At 50.6% G+C, this 18,104-nt stretch overlaps 1 protein-coding gene across 1 annotated transcript in view; it reads right to left on the bottom strand.

The window, feature by feature from the left end:
- The window catches only part of PTK7 (protein tyrosine kinase 7 (inactive)), a 65,082-nt gene that overhangs the window by 1,098 nt on the left and 45,880 nt on the right, over window positions 1-18,104 (bottom strand). Inside the window, exons 10-19 of the mRNA XM_004739857.3 lie at window positions 17,892-18,011; window positions 16,081-16,230; window positions 15,831-15,981; window positions 15,603-15,730; window positions 14,129-14,332; window positions 13,206-13,361; window positions 12,375-12,607; window positions 11,293-11,373; window positions 1,864-2,015; window positions 412-590 (exon numbers count right to left, since the gene is read on the bottom strand). Of these exons, the coding sequence (XP_004739914.1) occupies window positions 412-590; window positions 1,864-2,015; window positions 11,293-11,373; window positions 12,375-12,607; window positions 13,206-13,361; window positions 14,129-14,332; window positions 15,603-15,730; window positions 15,831-15,981; window positions 16,081-16,230; window positions 17,892-18,011 (1,554 nt within the window). The remainder of the gene's footprint in view (window positions 1-411; window positions 591-1,863; window positions 2,016-11,292; window positions 11,374-12,374; window positions 12,608-13,205; window positions 13,362-14,128; window positions 14,333-15,602; window positions 15,731-15,830; window positions 15,982-16,080; window positions 16,231-17,891; window positions 18,012-18,104) is intronic.

Below are 18,104 nucleotides of genomic sequence, written 5' to 3'. Positions count from 1 at the left end.
GGCGACTCGGGGTCAGAGGCACTGGCCAGTGAGTGGTACATGGGCACTGAGTCCAGCAAGGGGCATACGGGAAGTATCTTGTAATCAAAGGTGATGGCTCCTGTGATCCTGGCCCCAGCTCTCTCTGGCTGGTGAGGGCAGGGTCCACAGGAGGCACCCAATGCATGAGGACCAAAGTGGGGTCAACGGGCAGGCGTCAGAGTAGCTGGACTGGGCACTGGGATCAAGGACTATTTACCAACCGGTACCAAAGTATTACTTAATCAGTATTTCAGCTGGGGTAGCCATATCTGGACACCTACTAATACCAGCCCTGGGAAGTGAGGCAGGCTTGGTGGGCCCCGGGACCCTGAGCAGACCCTGCACCTGGCAATTATCTGGAATCATCCTTCAGAAACACAAACTGCCTACCGGCCAGAACTTCATCGTCCGCCTGCCCGCCGTGGGGCATCTCTCCGTGGGTGAACACTTCCCACATCAGCACGCCAAACGCCCAAACATCCGACTTGGTGGAGAAATCACCCTCCAGGATGGCCTCGGGGGACATCCAGCGCAGTGGCACCCAGGCCTGGCGGAAGTGGTAGTACTCACTATGGGAAAGAAACATGCACAGGCATGGGGCGGGGCCTCATGGCCCACGGAGTACCAGGGGGTACAATGGGTCACACGGCCTGAGATCCCAACCTCATCCCAGACCTGGCTCTCATACCCAGGCTAGAACCCAGCTTTTCTCCAGCAAGGCATTCAGAGAAATTGGTAGCATTTAGGCTGAGCATGGGGGTATGCTGGATGAAAATTTAGAGGCATCCATGTGGTGACTGGTGCCTAAAAATTCCATTAAGAATCAAAATTTAAAGCTTAAAAAAAAAGGCGGGGGGGGGTGGTTGTGCCTGGGTGGCTCAGTCGCTTAAGCATCTGCCTTCAGCTCAGGTCATGATCTCAGGGTCCTAGGATCGAGCCCCGCATCGGGCTCTCTGCTCAGCAGGGATCCTGCTTCTCCCTCTCCCACTCTCCCTCCTCGTGCTCTCTCTCCCTCTCTAATGAACAAATAATTTTTTTTTAAGATTTTATTTATTTATCAGAGAGAGAGAGGGGGAGAGAGCGAGCACAGGCAAACAGAATGGCAGGCAGAGGCAGAGGCAGAGGGAGAAGCAGGCTCCCCGCTGAGCAAGGAGCCCGATGTGGGACTCGATCCCAGGACGCTGGATCATGACCTGAGCCGAAGGCAGCTGCTTAACCAACTGAGCCACCCAGGCGTCCCGAACAAATAAAATTTTTTAAAAAGAATTAAAATTTGCCTCAACATTAGTAGTTTTAAAAGCTAACAATCATATATTTTTCTGTTTAAAACAAAATGTAAAAAAACAAGAACACGTTAAATGGAGAAAAAACTTCGAAAGCTTTACTAGCAATAAACCAATTAGGACTCAAGCTAACAGCCAGACGCGCTGTGGTGGCGCAGAGCCAGAGTGACCCTCAGAGAGGTCCCCAAGAGGCTGTGCGGTGTTTCCTGGCACCCCAGGGCAGTCCCTGGCCACCGCTGCTGAGCTCGAAGCACTGGGCTTCAATACAGTGATTACCGAATTCAGGAAGTTGCAGAGGGAACCGTATGAATGGCTAAATTATACATGAACTGTTATAAAGTTTGATTAGTTATTTTAAAAATGGTTAACAGAGATAATGTCTAAGCGTCAGGGCCCACTGGCTAGGAAGGCTGCGGCACCTTTGAAGAAAGGATGGGGAGGCTCTGTCCCCTCTCAAGCCCTTCAGCCTTAGGTCAAGTGGATGCTAAGCCCTTTCCCACATACCCCCAAGCCCCACCCGCCGTCTGCCCCTCGCCATACCCAACTGGGGCCCTTCTACCTGTTGTACACGTCCTTGCTGAGCCCGAGGGCCGACACCTTCACCTGTCTCTGGGCGCTGACCAGGCAGTTCCGAGCGGCCAGGTCCTTGTGCACAAAACGATTGTTGGACAAGTGCTCCATGCCCAGGGCCACCTGGGTGCACAGTGCCACCTGCAGCGAGAAAGGGGCCTGTCAGACCAGCCCAGGACTAGAGATCAAGAGGACTGTCTTTGGCACAACCCTTGGTGAGGTCTCAATGCCATCAGCGTGATGCATAGGAAGCCCCAAAGCAAAGATACAACAGCCTCGCTTTCCTTCTCTGTAAAATGCGGCTACTAACAGCACCTGTCTCACTGGCTTGTTAGAAGAACTGAGCTAAATGAAATTATGCTCTTGGAACCACTCTGGCACACAGCAGGTGTTAGATGGGATAAATGGCACATGGGGTAGGGAGACCAAACAGTGACCCCTTGTTGGGTGAAAAATAACTGGGCAGGTGGTGCCTGGGGGACGAAGTCGGTCAAGCAACAGACTCTTGGTTTCAGCTCAGGTTAAGATCTCAGGGCTGGGAGTTTGAGCCCCACGTCGAGCCCTGCTTTGGGCTCAGCTCAGTGGGGAATCTGCTTGAAATTTTCTCCCCAATGGTCACACACACTCTCTCTCTGAAATAAATAAATCTTTTTAAGGCATTTTTAAAAGATTTTTTTATTTGAGAGAGAGAGACTGTAAGAGAGAGCATGAGAAGGGAGAAGAGGGAGAGGCAGGCCCCCCACCGAGCAGGGAGCCCAATGCAAGGCTCAATCCCAGGACCCTGGGATCACGACCCCAGCCAAAAGCAGAGGCTTAACAGACTGAGCCACCCAGACACCCCAAATAAATCTTCTTAAAAGGGGAGAGGGGAAGAAAAGAACTGGGCAGTAATCATAGTTTATATGTTTATGGGTTGTTCCTTTTTACTTCAAAATCATGAATTTTCCTCCAGCAGTGTATAGAACAAAACAACAACAAAATGTGTGTGTGTGTGTGTGTGTGTGTGAATGTACATACATGTATAACTCGTTGCCCCTAAGGAAAGGAATTGGGGACTACGGGGTAGAAAAAAGTAGGGAAATAAGATGCCTGAGTGGCTCAGTTGGCCCAGGGTCCTGGGATCAAGGCCCGAGTCGGGCTTCCTGTTCAGCAGGAAGCTTGCTTCTCTCTCTCTCCCACTTGCCCTGGTTGTGTTCCCTCTCTTGCTGTCTGTCAAGTAAATAAAAATCTTAAAAAAAAAATTTTTTTTAATAAAGATTTTATTTATTTATCTGAGATAGAGCAAGAGAGAGAACACACAAATTGCGGGGGTGGAGAGGGAGAAGCAGGCTCCCCATTGAGCAGGGAGCCCGATGTGGGACTTGATCCTAGGACCCTGAGATCATGATCATGACCTGAGTCAAAGGTAGACACTCAACTGACTGAGCCACCCAGGTGCCCATTATTACTATTTAAATTCTGAATTGCATATAGAAGAATCTGTAAAATATATATACACTTCCAGAAATAATTATAATGCTCACACCCAGGCAACTCTCACTAAGTAAACAAATAGAAACAAAATCTAATGACACCAGAATCCCCGAAGCCAGAAAGCCTCCTTCCTTATCATATGTACTCTCCCGCTCAGAGGTAACCTCTATCCCAACTTCTATAATCGCTTCTTGGCCGTTCTTTATAGTTTTACCACTGCCACATACATTCCTAAACAACAGAACTTAGTATTGCTGTTCTGGAACCGGACAAAGCTGGAAGCATACAGAATGCCTACATTTTTGTGCCTTGACCCTTTCATACAACACTGTGAGATTCAGCCTTTTTTTTGCAGGGACCACTGTACTCTGTCCCTTTTCAGCAGGAATATGCCACAACTCATTTATTCCAATACCAATGGATATTTGTGTTTGTTTTATTTTTTCTAGTTCTTCTAAGAACAGGGCTGCTATGACTGTTCTGATGGGTACATGTGCACGAGGGTTTTGTGTGTTTTTTTTTTTTAAGATTTTATTTTATTTGACAGAGAGAGAGATATCACAAGTAGGCAGAGAGGCAGGCAGAGAGAGGAGGAAGCAGGATCCATGCTGAGCAGAGAGCCTGATGTGGGGCTCGATCCCAGAACCCTGGGATCACGACCTGAGCCGAAGGCAGAGGCTTTAACCCACTGAGCCACCCAGGTGCCCCTACATGCACAAGTTCTTTAAGATGCTAAGGCAAGTGTCATGGACTAAGAGTATCTCTAGCTCTACAAAATAGTGTGAAATTCTTTTCCAAAGTGTAAGACAGTGGGGGATATTTTTCACTGATATCCTTTTTAAAACATCAAGCCATTGGGGTGCCTGGGTGGCTCAGCTGTTAAGTGTCTGCCTTTGGCTCAGGTCATGATCCCCGGGTCCTGGGATCCAGCCCCACATGGGGTTCCCCGCTCAGCGGGAGGCCTGCTTCTCCCTCTCCCACTCTACCTGTTTGTGTTCTCTCTCTTGCTGTATCTCTCCCCGTCAAATAAATAAATAAAATCTTAAAAAAAAAAGTCGAGCCATCTGTATGATGTCATATATATGATGTAACATATTAAATGGAATTACAATTCAGTTATAGTAACATTTTCAAAGTATGTATCAATGCACTGAACAAATACTGAGCACCTACTGTGTACCACACACCACTGGGCGCCGGTGGAATATAGTAGGCACAGGAGGACGGGGTTCTCAGCAAGAGGGCAGTCTGGAGGGGAGATGAGAACTGTATCTGCAGAGGGTTGCTGCCACCAGGAAGAAGGTGGTCCATGCCCACAGGGAAAAGCAGAAGGCCAGAAGAGTGCTTGAAAGATCCGCAGCCCCTCTGTCGCCTTATATGCAAACCTCAGGAGCAACCACTGGGGACACATATGATCTGAAGCATTTCCTCGTATATAAAAACAAAGCAAACTTGGGGCACCTGGGTGGCTCACATGGTTAATTGTCTGCCTTCAGCTCAGGTCATGATCCTGGGGTCCTAGGATCAAGTCTCACATTGGGCTCCCTGCTCAGTGGGGAACCTGCTTCTTCTGCTTCTCTCTCTCTCTCATGAATAAATAAAATTAAACAAACAAACAAAAAAAAAACAAAGCAAACAAATGAAAAACAGTCCCTGGGAAAGATTATTCAACAAGTCACTGGCCAGCTGTGTGTTTCTCCGGGCATATGGGTCCATACAGGACCCATAAGGGAGAAGTCAGCCACCGAGGAATGCCATCGTAGAGAGGTGAAGATCAGAATGTGGCCAGCAACTGATGTCAGCACAGAAATAGTAATCAAGGCCCGTGATATCGTTCTACATATATCTGATTGTGAAAGGTCAAAAGTCTGTCTCCAATTTATCTCAGGTGGTTCAGGGAAAAAATAAATGCATGAGGGGGCGCCTGGGTGGCTCAGTGGGTTAAAGCCTCTGCTTTCAGCTAGGGTCATGATCCCAGGGTCCTGGGATCGAGCCCCGCATCGGGCTCTCTGCTCGGCAGGAGGCCTGCTTCTCTTCCTCTCTCTCTGTCTGCCTCTCTGCCTACTTGTGATCTCTGTCAAATCAATAAATAAAATCTTTAATAAATAAATAAATAAATAAATAAATGCATGAAACTAATATCCATGTACCCATGGAGAGAAAAAGATAAAGTCAATGGAGCAAAATGCAAACGACAGAATCTCGGTAAATGGTTTGTACAAGTTCCTTGAATTAATCCTGCACTCTTTGAAGCTTGAAATATCAAAATAAAACTTATTAAACACACACACACACAAAAATTGTCAATAAACACAAAAAATAACACTAAGTGGGTGCTGGATGGCTTAGCTGTTAAGCATCTGCCTTTGGCTCAGGTCATGATCCCAGGGTCCTGGGATGAAGACCCACACTGGACTCCCTGCTTAGCGGGAAGCCTGCTTCTCCCTCCCTGACTCCCCCTGCTTGTGTTCTCTCTCTCTCTCTTAAACTGTGTCTCTCTCTGTTAAATAAATAAATAAAATCTTTAAAATAAATAAGTAAGTAAATAAAAATTTTAAAATAACACTAAGTAAAAGCAGCCCATGTGTGGGCCAATAATGACAGTAGCTCATAGGGACACCTGGGTGGCTCAGTTGATTATGCATCTGCCTTTGGCTCTGGTCATAATCTCAGGGTCTGGGGATCGAGCCCTGAGTCAGGCTCCCTGCTCGGTGGGGGAGCGTGTTTCTCTCGCTCTCCCCCCGTACCTCCCGCTACCTTGCTCATTTTCTCTCTCTCTCTCTCAAATAAATGAAAATCTTAAAAAAGGAAAAAAGCTACAAAGATTATGGTTGATCTGCTTTTTCTTCTTAAGATTTTATTTCTTTATTTGTCAGAGACAGAGCACAAGCAGGGGGAGCGGTGGGCAGAGGGAGATGCAGACTCCCCAGTGAGCAAGGAGCTAGATGCAGAACTCTATCCCAGAGCCTGGGATCATGACCTGAGCCAAGGGTAGACGCTTAGCTGACTGAGTCCCCCAGGCATCCTGGCAATCTCCTTCTATGCTCTTGATGTTGCGAAGGGCAAACTAGTGCATGGGAGTGGCAGATGGCCTGCTGCAAGGAGGAGAGCACCTAATCAGAGAAAAGGGCACAGGAGCGTGTCGAGTCCCTACTGTGTGCCGAGCCCTGAGCGAGGCTGGCTGCCTCTCCTGCTTGCACTCTGTAGGGTGGGGGCCATCCTCAGTTTACCCACAGTCCCAATCCAGGCTTTGTACCACCCCCACCCAATGCCAGAGCCTAGCTCTTTCCTCAATACCGCAGCTGCCTCTCCTGCATCACATCTCTCCCTCCCAGGTGATGGTGATGGGGGCACAGGAAGGGCTGTCTGCTCATCGGCAAGCCCCGGGGTGAGGTGCTGGCTACAGACAGACCCTACAGACCCTACAGCATCCCTGGCTGCCTCTGAGCTGCTTCACTGGCCTGGCTCCCAGGGTCACGGAAAAGTTGGCAGAAGAACCAAACCCGCACACCAAGGATGGGGGTCACTCCAAAGACAGATCTCAGTCTGTGTGCACTGGCCAGTGACATCCCTGGCGGCGCCCTGCCTGCACGGGTGGCTTGCGAACTTGTGGTCACCACCTGTTAGTATGTCATGAAACCAATTCAGTCCATCTTAACTAGCAATAAAACTTTTAAATGGAATAAGAAATATCAGAGTACCTAATAGTAAGGGTAAATGTCATTCATAAAACAGTTTTCATTAAAATATGTACATACACACGCATGTGATAGCTTGTGATACAAAATGTGTTTTTGTGGCAACTGGCTCTCAGTCAAGAAAAGTTTTAAAAATAGGTCTAGGGGTGTCTAGGTGAGGGGGGTTCAGTCTGCTTCTCCCTCTGACCTTCTCCCTTCTCATGCTCTCTCTCTCAAATAAATAAAATCTTTCAAAAAATAAAATAAAAATAATGGTCTACATCCAGATGGCCAACAGACACATAAGAAGGTGTTCAACATCACTCATCATCAAGGAAACGCAAATCAAAACCACAGTGAGATACCACCTTACACCTGTCAGAATGGCTAGTATCAAAAAGACAAGAAGTAACAAATGTTGGCAAGAGTGTGGAGAAAGAGGAACTCTTGTGCACTGTTGATGGGAATGTAAATTGGTGCAGCCATTCTGGAAAATAGTATGGAGGCTCCTCAAAGACCTGAAAATGGGGCCCCTGGCTGGCTCAGGTAGAGCATGTGACTCTTTTAAAACTATTTTTTTTCTTTTTTTAAGATTTATTTATTTATTTGACAAACAGAGATCACAAGTAGGCAGAGAAGCAGGCAGAGAGAGAGGGAGGAAGCAGGCTCCCTACTGAGCAGAGAGCCCGATGCGGGACTCGATCCCAGGACCCTGAGATCATGACCTGAGCCGAAGGCAGCGGCTTAACCCACTGAGCCACCCATGCGCCCCTTAAAACTATTTTTTAAAATATTTTTTACATATTTTATTTGGGGGGAGGGTAAGGGTAGCAGGGAGCAGCAGAGGGAGAGGGAGAAGCAGACTCCCCGCTGAGCAGGAGCCTGACACCGGGGCTTCAGTGAGTTTGAGAAATGGTTCAGGAAAAAGCAAACTGAATGCAGAACACGTTATAAAGTTACATAAAACTATACTTCGTTAACATCAGGGGGAAAAAAAAAAGTGAAACAATGGTCTAAACCCTTGTTGTCCAAATCAGTAGCCCCTCGCCCTGTGCGGCTCCTTAAGTGAATTAAAACTTAATGAAATTAAGAATTCAGTTCCTCGGGGCGCCTGGGTGGCTTAGTGGGTTAGAGCCTCTGATTTTGGCTCAGGTCATGATCCCAGGGTCCTGGTATCAAGCCCCGCATAGGGCTCTCTGCTTGGCAGAAAGCCTGTTTCCTCATCTCTCTCTGCCTGCCTCTCTGCCTACTTGTGATCTCTGTCTGTCAAATAAATGGGTAAAGTCTTTAAAAAAAAAAAAAGAATTCAGTTCCTCAGTAGCTCTAGAACATTCTAAATGCTCAGTAGCCCCATGAGGCTAGTGACTACCACACTGGACAGCGGCAGCTATAAACTATTTCCATCATGGCCAGAAATTCTTCAGAACCACTGACCCAAGCCACCACACACAAGGACCTATCTACACAACCAACATGCCAGCCTCAGGGCTTGCCCACGTTCTGTCTAACCCCTGCAGCATCTGACTGCACACACCGCTGTCCTCAAGGCGTGCTAAGCTGAACCTGCTCCTGGTCCTGTCCTTAGCTTGCCAGGACCCACAGACGAGTCACAGGTTATGGCCCCCAGATTTCAAAATCTCCATCACCTCATTAGCGACTCAAAACATGCATTATCTCTAATTATGCCAACACCCAGGGCCTATGTCTGATTTCCAGCGCTATCCCGCTGCGGTCCTAAAATTCTCCCGGGGCTTCCTGCAGCCCACGCATGCCAGCTAGGCACTCTGGTTCCAATTCCACGCGACCAGGGGACACCCTGCCTACCATCCCACCACCCCTTGCAAACTAACTCTTCCTCCTTCTATTCCCCTAGAATCCTAAGACTAGAAAGTGGTGTAACAGCTCACTAGATTATTAGTACAAGAAAGTATCTATGATTTTAGTAGATCCTTCCTACTAAGTTACATTTTCATGCAATCTCCATTTGGGGGGATTTTTCAAGTTACTAATGAAGATCCACATGGGTATCAGAATCAATTTAGTAGGTTAAAAAAAATAAGATAGGAAATACCAAGTGTATCAAATACAGTATTTTGAAAGTATGACTTTAGGGGTGTCTGGGTGGCTCAGATGGTAAAGTGTCTGTCTTCAGCTCAGGTCATAGTCCTGGGGCCCTGTGATAGAGCCCTGCATTGGGCTCCCTGCTCAGTGTGGAGCCTGCTTCTTCCTCTCCCTCTACTGCTCCCCCTGCTTGTGTTTTTTTGCTCTCTCTCAAATCAATCAATCAATGAATCAATCTTAAAAAAAAAAAAATCAGCTGGAGAGCCTGTTTGAAAAATGTAGGTCCTCAGACCCCACCCTAAGACATTTCTATCCCCTCGGTCTAGAACCTGCATTTTTTATTTTACGCAAACCCCACTTCCCATTTGATGCTGAATATTGTCCTGAGACTGTGCGGAACACGACTTGTGAAAGCTCCCCCATCAGATTTACAATGCTAGGGGTGAAAAATGGAGGACAGATCTTTAGCACAGGTGATAATGACTTTCAGCCAAAGAGAGTCCTTTAGGTCATGTGACAGAGGTAACTGATTTCCTGTTCTGCCTGCCTATGTCCTGGTCCCCAAGAAAACTACCTGACTCCCCTCTATCCTGAAGCCATCCCCTTCCTGCCATTCAACTACTTCCTCTCCTTGAGAACTGAACTCAAACTGCTTTTTCGACCAGGAAACCTTCTTCTTTTTTTTTTTTTTTAAAGATTTTACTTATTTATTTGAGAGAGAGACAGCGAGAGAGAGAACACAAGCAGGGGAAATTGGAGAGGGAGAAGCAGACTCCTGGTTGAGCAGAGAGCCCAACATGGGGCTTGATTCCAGGACCCCGGGATCATGACCTGAGCAGACCCTTTACAACTGAGCCACCCAGGCACCCCAGGAAACCCTCTTTGTTAACCACACCATGTGTCCACCTAAAGGATGTGGAGGTCTTCAGTGTTTCTTAATTTCTGTCTCTCACTCACTTTCTGTGTCGTCCCTGAAGTCTGTAAGGCACTCGCCATATTCATTTTCCCAAGTTCCCCCACTAGATCTTAGATGCCCTAAGGATGCCTGGCAGTTTCCGTTCTGCAACCCTGCTAGGGTCCGGGACTGGTTCAGTAGAGACTCACTGGCTCCTTGCATGTCCTGACACACTCCTTAGTGGGAGGGGCACACACTGTCCCCCAGCTTTCCATCTACAGCCACTGCAGACAGTCGCTGCTGCTTCTTGGGGATAGAGCCGGGGCCTGGTGTCAGGAGGCCGGCTGTGGGTGATGTGGGGCCAGGTCCCCTGTCCTGTGTGGGCCTCACTAAATTCACCTACAACTACGAGGAAGTTAGCCTGGGGGTGCAGAGTGACTTTCCCAGAGAGAACCCGGGTGATGGGTCCCATTTCCCTAACTTATCGAACAGCCATGCATGTCTGCCCTGCCCCCAGAATCTGTGAGCTTGGTGGGCCTACAAGGCAAGGAACCATCACCTGGGAGGGAGGGCCCTAGCCTCCTAGCTACCTACCTGCCCTGAGCTGTGACTCATCTCTGAGGTGACTCTGCTGTCAGCTTGGTATTGGGATGCCCAGGCCCAGAGAAGGAGGCAGCCCCATTTCAGAGGGGAGGGAAGGAGGCTGTGGGCAGAAGAGCTGGGCCACAGAAGGAATCGTCTGAGGTGGGCAGAGGGTAGTAGGCAAACTTTCCCTATATCACTGTTTCAAGTCAGGTCTTCACTGTGGGGCCCCCGGCCAGATATCTGGGCCCAGAAGGCAGAAGTGGAAGGAAACGCTGCGGGCAGCCCGCATCCCGAGTGAAAGTGTGAAAACCACAGTGGGCAAAACATGAGTGGCCCTTTCACGGAAGTCATCCACACTCAGAAGCTGACGAAACACTCTGGGGGACCACAGCCCACCCTGCCCGGCCCTCACCGCTCCCCCAGCTCAGCGCTCACTACAGGAGCCGATGTCCTCCTACTCGGCAAGGGTGAAGAGCAGCCCTTCCAAACGAAGGCATTTCACAGTTACAAGATCTGTGACAAGTCCCTTAACCTCTCAAAGCCTCGGTTTCTTTATCTGCAAAATGGGGCTAATGACATTTGTTTCCGAGGACTATTGTGATGGTTAAGATAATGTATGTAAAGTCCTGCCTTGTCCGCAGGGAACATTCCATCAGCGGCACCTCTGTCACCAAGATGGCCCTTGATCCTGACCCACCCTTGAGGACCTCTCCCGCCCTGTCCTCACCTTCTGCTTGGTGCTGAGGGGCTGTGGCTTCAGTTTTTCATCCTTGCTCTGGGAAATCCTCAGGAACTGTTTGAGGTCTCCCTAAGGGAAAAGCCGAGCACTTCTGTCAGGTCAGAGGCCAACTGTTCTCTCCAAAGCATTAAACCCATCAGGGGCTTCCAGAACACCCAGCTGAGCAGGAGAGAACCCCTGGCCCTGTACACCCACCCCGGCCAGCTCCCCCTCCACTGGGGGAAGTCCAGTGGGAATTTTAAAAATATATAAGAGATAGCTCCTAGAAGCTCTCTCAGTCACAGAGACAGCAGGACTGCCATTCCTACCCTCGGCAGAGCCCCAGACAGGCAGGTGACAAGACTCCTGCCTTCAGGGAATCAAGTGGAAAACACAGCTCCTAACCATCACAGACCCCTGAAAGGACATCTCTGTCCTCTGGGGGTTTATCACCTAAGAAATATACTGAGGGAGCAGTAGCGGCAGCAACATATATAAAATACTCATAAGGGCTTGCCAGTGGCAAGGAGGAGGACTGCTCCCCCTCTCTCCAGCCGACCCGAGGATGTAACGAGCAGCAGCCTGAGGACCAAGGGAGTAAAGGTGAGGGGATCAAGGGGTTGGGGAATTCAGAGTATGGGGCAGCTCCAGGCGTGACAGGTGAGATGGAAAGAGAAGGCTGGCAATGGGGCTAACACTGGTGCCCCAGAGGGGAGAGGATGCCAGGAAGGATTTCCAAGAAGGAAAGCCGGGTCTGCTAAGTTTTATTCTCAGGGGGGTGATGAGCCCGGCAGAGAAGGAAAAATGACAAACGGAAGAAAACATGAGTCCAGGAAGGAGACCTGGGATGCATCTGGGTGGTGTGCAGAGTGAGAAGCTGGGGACCAGCCCCACACACGGGGGCCGGCAGACAGGAAGGAGGGAGCACCAGTCAAGGTGCCGTTCAGTCAAGGAACGGCAGGTGTCGGAGAGCTAGCAGGGACAGGCGGCTGAGTGTCCCCGGGGGCAAGTGTCTCCCAGCAAGCTGACACAACATGAGACAAGGCTCCGTGGTGCACACCCCCAAACCGGCAGGGCCCCCCCCAGCATACCAGGTCCACGTACTCCAGCACCATGTAGTGGGGCTCGGCTTCCCGGCACAGCCCCAGGAGCCGCACCACATTGGCATGGTTCAGCTTCCCGAACATCTCGAACTCCCTCCGGAAGTCCAGCTGCTGTTGCTCGTCTCGGCTCTGGAGGCTCTTCACAAGCACCAGGGTCTCTGCTACCCCCTCCTCAACGCCCTGCGCCTTCGCCAGGAACACCTCCCCAAACTCACTTTTCCCTGTGGGTACACGTCTGGGTCAGCCAGCTGCTCTCACCCCAGCAGGGAAGCTCCTCCCGGGGTGGTGGGGGGGGTGCCTTGCCCCTCTGTCACCAGAGGGGAGTCTTGGCTGCACCCCACCCATCCACCTGAGGGGCAACCCTAAGCAAACCACTCCCCGCCCTGCCCTGGGCTTCATAGCATTCTCACACCAGCATTTTCCAAAGGATGGCTGGTGTGAGAATTTTAGGAGGCTCTTAATAAACATGTTAATAGCTCCATGTTTTAACGTATCCTCAGAAAAAATTTAACTGCCACTAATCTGTAACTTCTCACATTTTTTCCTAGAACAACACTAACTTGCATTAATTTTGTTTTTTTCTGTTTTTAAAGGCAGCCAATCTGAAGGAAACACCAAGTAAATAAGGCACAGGGAGTGACTACAGCCAGGGAGGTGAGCCGTGTACAGGTGTGGGGACACACTGGGATTATCTCCCCTCTGCTTCCTGCCCCTGGCTCCCAGGCTCTGGGTTTTAGGGACCTTGGAGACAGCAGCCCTAACCTAGCCTCCAGACAGTCCTGTCATTATGCTGTGACCGCTGCAGCCAAGGCGACATACCCAGTGTGGTGATGGCCTGCAGGCTGGTCCTCGGGAAATGCATCTTATCAGTTGTGCTGTGGCGTTTGTTGGTGGCCGCAGGACCGGAGCCCAAGCTGGTCAGGGCCACTTCCTCTTGGATCTCCGCGGAGGGCTGCCCGTTCTGCAAAGGTCCACCTGGGAAGAAGAGGCATGGTTGGGAGGCAGCAACATAAGACTAGACACTCTGGCCACCATGGGCACCTCACTTCTCTCCCCCAAACCTCTCCTTCTATCAAATGGGTCCAATCGTGGTGTTCCACGCAAAAAAGGCCAGTCCAACTGGTGAACTGATGGGGTGGGGTACAGGCATCCCTTAGAGTAAAAGCACTGATGGACACAGCTGACTACTACCTCTGAGATAGAACCAGGTACACAGGCCTTATCTGGCCCACCGGCCCCTCAACACTGCATCAATCTAAGGGGCTTTGCTTTCGTGGGGCCTCCACTGCACAAAGCCCTAACCGTGCACAAAGGGGAAGTACAATGAGGGAGACCCAGGCCCTGCTTTGGAATGCCTAGATGGATAGGTGCAACCGAGCAATGCCTCTGAGAGAAGGGCAGGAGCAGGGGAACCAGCACGATGTCCCTGGGGGAACTGAATGGGCAGGAGACAAGTGTGCCACTGAAATACGAAAGCATGTATTAATTGTGCTTGTGGTTTAGCGGCACAGGGAGAAACAGGCCCAGTAAGGTAGAAGCCGGCCCTGAGCCTCCCATGAGGAGGTCGTGAACCAGGCTGCTCAGCTCCCCAGGCCGGGGTAATGGGCCAACTCCAGGCTTCCAGCTGGGGTTTGGGCCAGATCGCCTAGAGCCCCCGCAGGCAAGCACCACAGCTCTCTCTGTGGCCACCAGGGGGCGCTCAGTACCCGCACACCGCCCCGCCGCCACAGGCCATCCCTCACCGTTGAGACACTCCATCTCGGGCTCCTCGCCCTCTGGCTGCTTCTGGAGGCGCTTGGCCTTGCAGCGCTTCTTGCAGTAGAACATGAGGCCCAGCACGGCAATGATGTAGGCCACAGCAGCACCCACAGACAGCCCGATGGTCTGGATCATCTTGTAGGGGGGAGGGCTGCCTGGACCCTCGGACTCCTCCAGCACTGGCTTGTCTGAGAGACACAGAGAGGGGTCTGGGCAGGGCCCATTGAGGCCAACCCAGCCCTCCTTCGCTCCCAGCCCCTCCCCACCCTACAGAGGCAACCACCTTCCCACCTCCTCCTAGTCGACGACCACCTCCCAGACACCCAATGGCCTGACCAAACCAGAGAACCAGGGCGGGTCACCACGGTCTCTGAATTAACAAGGGGTGGGTCCTAGGGCCCCACTGAAGTCACAGAAGTTCTGAAGGATCTGAAGCCAATGATTCCCAAGCTGGGGTGCATCTGAGATGTGAGGCCAGGGACACACATAAAAAGAAACACACCTGTCAGGACGCTAACACAAACCCACGCTATCGCTGACAAGCTTCCTGAGTGGACTTGGTATCTTGAACCAGTCCCTTAAGAGCAGCATTTGGGAATTCCTGATTTAGGATCCCAGATGGCCGGACACAGAATACACGTTCAAGAACGTGTTTGCGGAAAGGATCTTCCAGACTAGGGTCTCTCAATGGCCTAGGGTCCCATGGTGAAAGAGGAGCCAGGAATCATCAGGGAAACAGGGAGAGAGGCCCACTAGGGACACCACTAGGACTTCCCAACTCCCACCCACACCTAACACTTCAACCAAGAGGCCTTATCATTTCACTATTATCCATTCAATGTTCCACAGAATATTTTGTCTAGAAAAACGGTTCTGCTGTTAAACCACAAGTTTAAGAACTTCTCATTGAAACCACTCTCATCTTACAGATGTAGAACCAAGCCCCTGGAGCAGAAATAACACCTCCAAGGGCAGAGAGCTGGTGAGGAGAGACCAGACCCAAACCCCGAGTCCCTGACTCCTGGCAGAGCCTTTTACCAGATGGATCTTTTTCTCTGGGCCTCCGGGGCATAGTAACACTTTCCCACGGCACCCTGGGCTGCTCCCCTCCCTGCCTCCCCACTCCCCCAGAGATATGTGCAGCCACTGCAGGAGACCTGGCAAGAAGCATTTTAGGACAAGAGGACCACCCCTACACCCCCCCCCACACACCCCTCCCAACACACACACACACATACACACACACACACCAGCTGTGGAATGTTAAATCAGCAACAGCTCAGCAAGGAACCCAACATTATGCCACAGCATGGTGGGAGCAGAGCCAGCTGAATCCCAGCCCCTAACATAAAAAAGGATTTCAGGGTTCTCCGTATACAGGGGTCCGACGAAAACAAAGATGAGAAAGAAGTGTGGCCCCAGCACTTCCTCTACAGGACACAGCTCCCCAGCACATACCCACAACATAGAGGGGGGCCTCCGTGTGCTTGATGTTACAGCTGTTGCCCGCGATGCAGGTGTAGCGGCCCGAGTCCTCGGGGGCCACGTCATGGATCACCAGGGAGCCATTCTGGAAGATCTGCATCCTGCCAGGAAAGAAGCCACAGCGCTACCCACCTCTCTAGCTCCTGGGGAAGACCGGCTGCAGGAGAGGTGCGATGGGCTAGGGAAGCAGATGGGCCCTACCTAGGTCCCAGCTTGGTGGGGTCCAGGATGCGGTCTTTGCCCTTCCACTGAATGAGCGGCTTAGGGTCTCCCTGGGCCTCACAGCGCAGCAGGGCCGTGTGGCCCTGGTACACGGTCGTGCGCTCTGGCTCCACCTTGAAGGTGATGAAAACTGGATGGGAAGAGCCCAACAAGGGGCGAGGAGCAGTGAGCCGTGGGACTGGCCGGCTGTGGGCTGCCCTCCCGTCCCAGGGCTCTGCCACGGTCGCACCTGCCACAGTGAGCTGGACATGGGCACGGATCTGGCCCTGCAGCCCATTGGAGGCGATGCAAGTGTAGTTGCCGGCGTCATCACGAGTCACCCTGGAGAAGTGCAGGGTCCCAGCGTTGTCTGTCACCCACTCGGGGAGGCTGCTCCCATCTGTGGTGGCGACAAAGGGAAATTACAGGCTTGACCCAAGTCACTCGGGACCGCAGTGCGCTCAGTCACCCACCTCTACTCAAAAGGTGTCTGTCATCTGTTGCTCCTGATGACTCAAAGTCCCAACTCCTGAGCCAGGCACTGGGAACCCCCCGTTACTTGTTCCTTTTCCAATTTTTTAGTCTCATCTCCTTCCATTGCCCTTACAACATCTCCCTCCTGCAAAACTGAACTTCCGATGGGGCCCCGACTTCACCTTGACCTCCTCCTCATGGCCTGTCACATCTCACTTCTAGAATCCCTTCCCGCACTTAGCCGTCCAGGCTTCAGATCCCTTTGCTGCTCCAACTCTTAACAGAAAGCTGACTCTGACCACCCAAGCAGAGAGCGCCCACCTCTTCCCCGAAACCTGCAGTCCTACTCTTCCACTCATACTACTCGTGGAAATGTAAAAACTGGTCTAGCCCCTTGACAGACAACTTGGCAATTTACAGCAAGGGTTGCAAAAACGTGTATACCCTTTCATCCGTAATTATTCCATTTCTGGGACTCTCTCCCAAAGGAAATAAACCCAAATCCAGAAAAAACTTTGGCTTAAAGATGTTTATTGCAGCAATAAAAAGAGAGAGTGAGAAAGGCAGAGAGGGAGAGAGGGAGGATGGTTAACAACCCAAATCTCCAACATTTAGGGAATATTTAAGTAAATTACAGTGACTCCAATCATCAGAGTGTTATTACAATCATCAAAACCAATGTTTATGTATAAAAGCATGTGAAAATGCTTGATAACGTTAAGTTAAAAAGGATATAAAATTACATAATTAACCGTATCTTCTTTTTCTATAGTAAGCATGACTTACTCAATGTAAGTTTAATAAGTGAAAATTACATGTTCAATAAAATTGCTATGTGCAAAAAGAAAGATATACATAGAAAAAGAAGAGGGCACAAACCCAAAAATGATGGGATAGCAGGATTATGCATTCTCCCCCCAAATTTTCTTAGTTTTTTTTTTTTAAGTTATTTTTTCCCCCTTTTCTTTCTTTTTCTTTTTTAAGAGAGTGAAAGAGTATACATGCCAAGCAGGGGGTGAGGGAAAGCGGGAGAGAGAATCCCAAGCAGACTCCACAACCAGCTCAGAGCCTGATAACACGACCCCAAGATCATGACACAAGGTGAGACCAAGAGTCGGACGTCCGACCAACTGAGCTACCCAGGTGCCCCTGAAGGTTTGATTTCTAAGTCAATTCTACCCCCAACACAGGACTCAAACTCACAACCCCAAGATCAAGAGTCCCATGCTCTACCGACTGAGTGCACTAATTGCTCCCGCCCCACAAACTTTCTAAAGGAGCCCGCATGACATTTCTGTCTAAATATGACTATTTTGAAGGGAGAGGGAGGACTTCACAGCACCATCTGGGATCAAGCCAGTCACTTGCAGCCTCAGTCATTGTCTGTGACCTCTAATGCCATAACCTGACCTCCCTGGTGTCTGGCTCCTTTCTTCCTACCTGGACTGTAGGTCAGCCCCACACTCCTTGTCTTTCCCACAGTTCCTGGCATGGTGCTGGGCCCTCCTCCGCTGGTTCTCAGACATGCACACATCTGACCAGTGGATTGTGCTACCTGCCCCCACTCCATGCACCCCCGGTACCCACCTGCCCGAATCCACTTAATAGTGGGCTTTTCTCGGCCTGTGGCTGAGCAGGGTACCGTGGCCTCCTTGTCAAACTCCATGCACTGCTGCGGCCGGGGCGGTGGTGTGAACTTGAGCTTTTCTGTTTTAGCAGAGGGAGGGTAGGTGAGCACCAAGAGGAGGAAGCAAGGCAGCTCAGTTGGCCTCAGCTGGGGCAGGCCTGAAGATCGGGGTC

Source organism: Mustela putorius, unplaced genomic scaffold, assembly GCF_011764305.1.
Source record: "Mustela putorius furo isolate JIRA1106 unplaced genomic scaffold, ASM1176430v1.1 tig00003983_pilon_pilon_pilon, whole genome shotgun sequence".
NCBI classification, from domain to species: Eukaryota; Metazoa; Chordata; class Mammalia; order Carnivora; family Mustelidae; genus Mustela; species Mustela putorius.
The sequence above is the reverse complement of the archived record's forward strand: the minus strand, read 5'-3'. Positions and strand labels throughout refer to the sequence as shown.